The following is a 9,294-nucleotide window of genomic DNA, read 5'->3' as shown; positions in this document are numbered from 1 at the left end:
CCTTTATTTCCTGAACCTTTGAGTAACCTTCATAATATTATTAACCAATCATGGCTTTATTTCCTGATTCTTTGAGTAACCTTCATAATATTATTAACCAATCATGCCTTTATTTCCTGATTCTTTGAGTGACATTTTAAAGGACATTTTTGTTGTAATAATTAAATTTACTTTTTAGCTTCATAAGAGAAAACTGTTCTGTGAGATTCTGAGATTAACATATTTGATGTAATTTAGGGTGCTGTGAAGAGTAGTCATGGGCTAACAGGTACCCTGATGAATATTGGAAAGGAAGTTGGAAGTGTTGTAGGAAGTTTAGTTTCCACAGGTGCAAAGACTTTAAACCGCTACATTGATCATCCTTTATTGGTAATTGCAACCTATTTTAATTTATTTTGAAGAAAGTGTATACTTATTATATTTTTATGTGCATGCTCAGTTGAATGATACAGTAATGCAAAATAGCACTGTCCCATTGGACACAGGACAGAAAATTTGAGCCATCTGTGAGGTCATTCACAGGGGTGATGAGGATGCATCAATATCTTGATGCTTTCACCCACAAACTTGCTAGGTACCAATATAGCTACATCCGAGAGCGTAACATTTGAAGGGCCAGAAGGATCTGAGCTGGTAGTTTTTTATCTTCGGGTGGTAATGATATTTCTACATCTAAGAGTGTAACATCTGAAGGATGGGAGTTGGGAGTAGATAAGTGTTTTTATACTCGTGTGGTAATGATATAAGAATGGAACACTTGGAGGACCAGTAGGATGTGAGTAGGTAGTAGATAAGTGTCTTTATACTCGTGTACACGAGTATAAAAACACTTATCTACTACCTACTCACATCCTACTGGTCCTCCAAGTGTTCCATTCTTATATCATTACCACACGAGTATAAAAACACTTATCTACTACCTACTCACATCCTACTGGTCCTCCAAGTGTTCCATTCTTATATCATTACCGGTAATGATATAAGAATGGAACACTTGGAGGACCAGAAAGAAGCGAGTTGGGAGTAGATAAGTGTCTTTTTACTGAAAGATTGTAACAATTTTTTTTTTATTAGTTAATGGTTAACTAAGTTAATAATCCATGTTAGAATGATCTGCTCACAATCTGTGGATCAGGTCCTGTCATTGAACAAGTTTCTTCTTTCAGCTGTGGGGGTGTTATAATGTGACAGTCAATCTGACTATTCATTGGCCCAAGAATTGCCAGTAGGTGGTGTTGACTAGCTCCTTTCCTTCTAGTCAATCAATTCAAAATTAGGAAATTCAACAAATGAACCCTACTGAACATGATGTTTATAACACCAATAATTGCTTTGCTAAACCTATTAATTTTCTATGCTGTGTTATATATATATATATATACGGGAGGCTCATGCTGGTATCTGCTTTGATCATGGCCCACTTCGTATGACAGATGTTTGGGCTGCATCCACAACAATTAAAATGGACACAGCTACAAAGTTATTCAGAAACAAAGTTATTTGAAGATCAGACATACAAGAGCAGCCAAAATCTTGCATATAGCTTTGTCCAATGAGATAGTGCTTTTCATGAGTAGTGTTATTTTGATGCCTGCTTAGTCTACAGATATATTCATGATTCACTGAAAATACAGTATTATTATTGAGACCCATAGTTATAATCATTTTAAATGTAACTTACCTGATAATGACTTGATACTATGGATCATAATGCTGTAATTTTTTTAATTAATACGTGCCTACTGTAAAAGTTGCTGTTATTGTATTTTTGAATTAATTATTGAACAGTTTATTGTGTAAAAATATCCAGCTGTGGTAGTATCTGTAATATGTTATGTATTTGCTCAAAATCTGTTTAATAAGTAATATAGTTATATGCATGTTGAGCCGTTATATAACTGTTCTAAGTGTTTGTTAGTTTCTTTAGAGCCCCCCTAGTGGCACAAGTGTATGTCTGCAGACTTACAACGCTAGAAACTGAGTTTCGATACCCATGGTGGGCAGAGTACAAATAGCCCATTGTGTAGCTTTGTGCATAACTACAAACAAACAGTTTTTTTTAGTCATAAGGTTCTTGTAACAAAAGTTGTTGCACCAACTTAAAGCTGGGTGGTTAGTGGAATTTGTTATTTGATAATTCTCCTTCGAGATTTAGATAACTGGAATAATCAGTTGATTACTTTCTAAAGTCATGGTACTTATCAAATAAGAGGAATAATTTTGAATTAATTGAAAATTATAATGAGAAATCACAATGCAATATGTTTGTTAATTGTTTAATTTTGTAAAATTTATCATAAATTTGATTCACTATTATATACAACACTTACAGATGCTCATAGGTGACTGAGGTAATCACTTAGCTCTTTGCTTCATACATTGTTCAAATATTTGTTGATTTGTTTAATAGAGAGTTAAATTATGTTTAATTTGTTACTTGCAGAACCACTTACAAGCTGGTAATGTTGTACAGTTGGTATCTCGAGTTACGGGGCGCAGTCTGCAGATCCTTCAAGCACAAGATGGAAGATTGGTATTAGATGGACTTGGTGGAGAAGGGCATCAATTCTTTAATAGTATTTATTCTTCACCATTCTTTTGCTTTAACTATTCAGGTTGTTTGTGTAGATATATGAATGAAGATTTATTATTGTACATGTTGTTTGTGTAGATATATGAATGAAGATTTATTATTGTACATGTTGTTTGTGTAGATATATGAATGAAGATTTATTATAGTACAGGTTGTTTGTGTAGATACATGAATGAAGATTTATTATGGTACAGGTTGTTTGTGTAGATATATGACTGAAGATTTATTATGGTACAGGTTGTTTGTGTAGATATATGAATGAAGATTTATTATGGTACAGGTTGTTTGTGTAGATATAATGAATGAAGATTTATTATAGTACAGGTTGTTTGTGTAGATATATGAATGAAGATTTATTATATAGTACAGGTTGTTTGTGTAGATATAATGAATGAAGATTTATTATAGTACAGGTTGTTTGTGTAGATATAATGAATGAAGATTTATTATAGTACAAGTTGTTTGTGTAGATATAATGAATGAAGATTTATTATACAGTACATGTTGTTTGTGTAGATATATGAATGAAGATTTATTATATAGTACAGGTTGTTTGTGTAGATATAATGAATGAACATTTATTATAGTACAGGTTGTTTGTGTAGATATAATGAATGAACATTTATTACAGTACAAGTTGTTTGTGTAGATACGTGAAGGAAGATTTACTGGTGCTACTATAGTGTGTGATCTACAAAGATATTTACTCTATGATTCATTAAAACATAATTTCTTGTTAAATAAATTATATCTATACACGTTTTTCTTCAGCAAATAATAACAATTTAATAAGTTGTGTGTTCCAAAATAGTACCTTAAATTTAGGTTATAATTGTGATAGTAATGGTATTTTATACTTTATTAGTTTAATAGAATTATTTATAATAAATGGCGCCAATTGCAAATAAACGAAAGTTAAACGGTGATGATGATAGTATCTGTGTAGACCTAATGCTATAGTGTAAATATCTTTGTAGACTGCACACTATAGTATCACTTGGTTTATTTTAGTAAAGTTTGTTTGTGTAGATACAATTATAAAAAAAGACTTGTAGAGTAAGTACAATCAAATACAGAATTAAACTCACTGTAGTTAGGAACTGAAAATTACTACTTGGACATAGAAAATGGGTCATATAAAAGAATAAACAAGAGAGCAACTTAAATCATGTTGGGACAAACGTGTCACTTACACACACACAAAACAGTAGAAGATAAATGAATGTGGGACAAACGTATCACTTAAACACACACACAACAGTAGAAGATAAAAGAATATGGGACAAATGTATCACTTATACACACACACACACACACACACACAACAGTAGAAGATAAAAGAATATGGGACAAACGTATCACTTAAACACACACACACACAACAGTAGAAGATAAAAGAATATGGAACAAACGTATCACTTAAACACACACACACAAAACACTAGAAGATAAAAGAATATTCAGGGACACTAAATACTTGTGTTTTTGTAATACATGAAAGTAATCTTATGAATGTGTTATTTTTATCTAGTTGTATTTAATAGCAGAGTGTCTTACAATATTTATTTGAGACTTCAAATTATCTTCCAGCTCACTTCACTGTAATGAGAGAAGAAGACTGTATTGTTCAACTTCACAACAACTTTAACTACCTAGCTATCATCAGTGGAACACTACAACTTCATTCAGCTGTAAATGTTTATGTTTTAGTCTACTATCAATATAGCTAAAAAAAGAATGTATATTGCTTTACATCTAGCTTGTATAATTCAGTGATATATTTAGGATTACAACATGGACTAATATGGATCGTCCTTGTATATTATCAATTAACGCATCGAATGTTGTAGACTGAGCTCATAGCATTAAAATAACAGAATAGTCTGCTATAACTCTAGAGATTAAAAGTCAGTTACTTTAAGTTTTACTGGAAATTACATCTTAAAAGAAATTTAATACATAGGAAAGATGAATGTGACGAGTACAATGGAATGGGCAGCAACTATCTGGTGAAGAGAATAACATTTCAGTATAAATGGAAGATATTACACTTGTGTGTTTTCTACAGTTGCAGCATGTTCCAGTGTACTTATCATGACTAGTCTGCCTAAACAATCTATCAAAGAAAAGTACTCTTGCTGAACTCAGTGTTAAGATAAAGTTGATAATTCAACATAACTTGAGTATTAGAGATGTTTTAAGGAGATTAATTTGAGATGTGAAATTCGGTAAAGCAATGCCATGCCTTAGGATATGTATGTATGTTCACTACACATTTGTGTACCAACATTCATATAATTGTATTTATAACTGCTTCACGTTAATGTTTTGTTTTTCTCCTCAGAGAATAAATTTATTAAGTTTAAAAGAAAGTTAAAAAATAATGCAGAATGCATTAGTGTGTGATCAAGATTTTGAATCAGAAAACTCTACCATATCTTTGACAGTGTATTTTTCAGAACTTTTTGTTTACATTGTGTTTCTCTCTACCTGTTCAGGGCTCTAGAAATGCAGGAACTGGTTACTGTCGCTTTCGAGCTCGAGAGGTTCCTTTTGATAAAAACTTCATAGTCCTTGAGTCAGCAGTTGAAAAGGGAAGGTTCATAGCTGTGTGCCCCAATGGGGTTATTAAGTCTGCCCTTGCTACAAGTTGCTCAGACAAAGACACCCATTTTGGTGTACGTTTAATTGTAAGTAGTTATTTTTGTTTGCTTGTGTGTCTGCCATTCTTATGACAGAGACACTGACTTTGATATAGGTTCAGTTGTGAATATTCAAACAAGGCTTTCCACTTTATTGGATGTTATTTGCCTAATATAAAACCTAAAATAGCTGTATATTCCTGAGAATTATGACATAAATATTTGTTTATCAAGACTGCTTTATATTCTAGTTGCTATAACTCTAACTTTGAATTCTTGTCTCACCATTTTTGACACAGACATCTCTAAATGTTGGTGAATTTCTAACACCACAAAAATTTGTCTCCAAAACCAGAAAAAAGGCAGGAACAGTCCAAAAGGAAACTATTCAACATGTCAACACACTGCCTAAAACTTTCCTTTCAAAAACCTATACTTTATCATTTTCAGGAACAATGTTCTATATTAGTACATCAAAACACCTAAAACCTACATTTCTGGCACAGATGTTACTGTCTGATTTGTGATGTAAAACAAATGTACAATTAATACATCTGCACACCCAGGATCTACATCTTATCCCAGATTTTAATGACTCGTGATGTAAAACAAATGTATGGTTAATACATCTACACACCCCATGATATACCAGGTATCAGGTATTACTGCATCACTTGTGGTATGATAGTGTTTCTCATTACACATCAGTGACACAGCTGTTAGCGGCAGTTAGATGAGTAACTTGTATACCTGTAGAGAATTGTAATGCTACATTTTAAATATTTATTGTTACCTTCTAATCGGTGTAAGCTACTTACGTACATCAAAACTAAAAATTAATCCAGTTATTAATATAGCTAGTTTAATATACCAGTCTTACTAGGAGTAAACTATGAACATAATAATCGTTATTTCCCCTTTTTTAATGTGTTAGGACATAGAATTTGGTCCCAAAACAATCTGGCCCTTTCACCTATGGGTGTGTTATAAAGTGACAGTCAATACCACTAAACGTTGGTAAAGAGTAGACCATTTTGGTGGTTGATGGTGTTGACTTGCTGCCTTCCATCTAATCTATTACTTCAATATTAAGAATAACTAGTGCAGATGTCTGCTGAGTAGCTTAGCGAGAAATTGAGAACAAACAAATATTATGTTAGTTTTCATCAGTATGGTCTACCTTTCTGACTTCATTCAGTCCTTACATTGATCATTAATACATATTAAATTTCAAGTATTAAATTTGTTTCAAGTGTATGGTAGCAGGAAATCTTACTACAGTACGTCACTCATGTAAGAAATTATACCGCTCTTAATTTTTCATTCTCTACGGGTCTAATCTTTCATAGGGAAGGGCTGGATCAACCTGATGTGTAACTGTGTTTTGCAACTTGTTATATTCCAAAATAAAGTAATAATATTTTTTTATATCATATCTTTCAGTTCAGTCCACGTGGAATGCCAGCTGGGACACCAGTGAAATAGGGTGGTGGGATATAAATATAGTAAATAGATGAACAAACACCTGAGTGATGACAATAGCTTCTAATGTTATGACTTCTAACCCTTCCATCTTGAGCTTGCGTTTATTTTTCTGCATGTCCAAAACCGTAATGTTATTTGTAATATTAAGAAGTAACAAGTGTAACAGATCATACTTAAGCTAATCTTATAAACCATTCTTACAAGAGATACTACCCTATGTTTCAAAATTTTGTAAAGCCAGATACTGTGTTAAATTATCCAAAATTTTTCTTTTTAATTATGTTAGGACCAGCTTGGTGGTGGCAAACTTGATATTAACACAACATAGATAATAGCAATGTTTTCCCTCTATTCAGTGTATATATATATATATGTACATAATATAAAAATTATTACTCTGCTTGTTAAAATTAACAAATACTAAAGAAGGTACGTTCTCCAAACAACTATCTTAGTGAAGACCTTTTGTGGAGATTTTACGATAGTGCACAACATATGTTTCTGATATTTTATAAAAATGTTAACATTATATTTGTTATTTTGGCAAGAATTCATCTGAATGCTTGTCTCTGTCCTAATCACTGTTTAATTATGAAGAGAGTTCATTACCATTAAAAGAATTCGTTATCCTAAGATATTTATGTTGTTTTTTGATTAATAGCTTTTTGTTGGTGCAAATAAAATCTGTATGGATATTTTAACATAAATATGTGTTCCTGATTTATGTTTTACTCATGAACCGATAATACTGAAGTACCAAATCTACACTTTATTGGATGAAAGTCTGATTAATATAAATGTGTTCATGTTTCACTCGCATGTTCACAGTAATAAAGTAGAAAACTGAATTGGTTGAATTCCCTATCAAATAAGCATTATAATGTAAGATTCAGTTATGGGAGAAACAACATATTTTAAGTTGAGAGCTCACGTAAAAGGGGAGTTTGATGTTTTAATTATTGATGCAATGGATTAATAAGATCTTCTGATAAGGAAGTAAGTAAAATTAAAAAAAAACAACGAAAATGTAACTCAAAATAATGAGGCTTATTCTTCTCAATATTATGTATGGTAGTAGTATTTAATAAGTAATTTGAATAATATGGGTGTTGTTGTTGTGCTTAGGATTCTTCTACAGTAGGTGTCTGTAACTTATTGGTGATGAATTCAAAAATCAACAAACAGCACTCACTCCACTTGTTTTCAAAATAATATCTATATTCGGAACTAGTTAAATGTATGTATAACAAGTTTACACTATAGAGATTATAGGCATATAATAAACACTATATAGTTTTCTTCTTGTTGTCAAAAGTCCACTTAGGCCTATTCAGTTGCTTTAGAATTTCAGTTGATAAGCCGATTTATTTTTCTCTATTACCATCACCAAACTATCCGAGTATAGTTCACTTACTTTATAGTCGATTTACCATGGTTGTATCCTATAGTTCTAAAATCATCTACTCTTTTTTCTTTCTTTGTATTTCCAAGAATTGTCTGCCTATTTTTCAAAGTCCACTGAGGCTGGTTCAATTGTTTTTAAACTCTCTTTGACAAAATAAATTTTTCTTATCTCTCTTTCAACACCATTAGTCTCACTAATATATATCAACCATTAGGCCTATATTAATCGTTAGGCCTTCCACTCCTACAACAATTAACTTTGCATTTAACATTTCTTTGGCCGAATTCCTTCTCATAACTTTACTTCTCATCTTCTTTGTCTGTCTGTCTACTTTGTTTCAGGCAACAGCTGTTCATTGAAGGACAGTTGCCCGAAACGTTTTTGTGGTCACCAATACAATCATTTTGATTTGGCGAGTTTTCAACCATTATTATATTTTCCAGAAGTACTTAATATCATAAAGAAAACTGAAACCTACAATGATTAGAATACATTGATTCAGAAGTTGAGTACTCTAACTGTGGGTGGTATTTTTAGCCAGAAATTCTGGTAAAACTGGAAGGCTTCACCACATATATAGGTAGGTAAAGAAAAAAGTATATTATTAATTAGTTAACTGACAAATCATGTTATTTTTGTATATAATAAGGTTATCAAGTTTGACATTTTTAAATCTTTATGATAAATCTTACAGTTATTACTAAATTATTTATAGATGAATAGGTCAATGACGTGGAAATCTCACATGAAATTTTTGCTTTGGTGACTTAGCACTAAAATTCAGGAGTGGTGGACACGATGCAGACAGCACATAGTCAATCCATGCACGTGATATCATATCTGTGACCTTAGAATGAAACTTTAGAGGCCGCAAATACTTTTGTTTAAGACCAATTTCCAAAGTTGTGTTAATGTACGTTGTGTTAGTCAATTTTCTTTTCTCAGTGCCACATAATATGTAGAAGCACTAAACATGTTTTTCTAGTTATTCTTTTAAATGTGTTAGGAAAACTAATCCAAACACAGTGAAGACAAGTGTTTTTAAAAACTAACTATAAGTGAAGGAACGGAATTTCACTGAACTGTGTATAAAACAACTTTACAGCTATAAATGAATCCAGGAATTTCACTGAACTGTGTATAAAACAACTTTACAGCTATAAATGAAT

The 9,294-nt window shown here is 31.8% G+C and overlaps 1 protein-coding gene across 1 annotated transcript; it reads left to right on the top strand.

The window, feature by feature from the left end:
• The first annotated feature begins 217 nt into the window (after window positions 1-217).
• LOC106474322 lies at window positions 218-7,427 on the top strand. Its single transcript, XM_013935013.2, has 5 exons — window positions 218-369; window positions 2,444-2,576; window positions 4,184-4,284; window positions 5,092-5,283; window positions 6,679-7,427. Exons 1-5 carry the CDS (start codon window positions 277-279, stop codon window positions 6,718-6,720), a joined length of 561 nt encoding a protein of 186 aa, XP_013790467.1. The 5' UTR covers window positions 218-276; the 3' UTR covers window positions 6,721-7,427.
• The last annotated feature ends 1,867 nt before the right edge of the window (window positions 7,428-9,294 follow it).

The sequence above is a fragment of the Limulus polyphemus genome, unplaced genomic scaffold, assembly GCF_000517525.1.
Source record: "Limulus polyphemus unplaced genomic scaffold, Limulus_polyphemus-2.1.2 Scaffold7068, whole genome shotgun sequence".
In the NCBI taxonomy this organism is placed as follows: Eukaryota; Metazoa; Arthropoda; class Merostomata; order Xiphosura; family Limulidae; genus Limulus; species Limulus polyphemus.
This window is presented reverse-complemented; position numbering and strand designations above follow the sequence as displayed.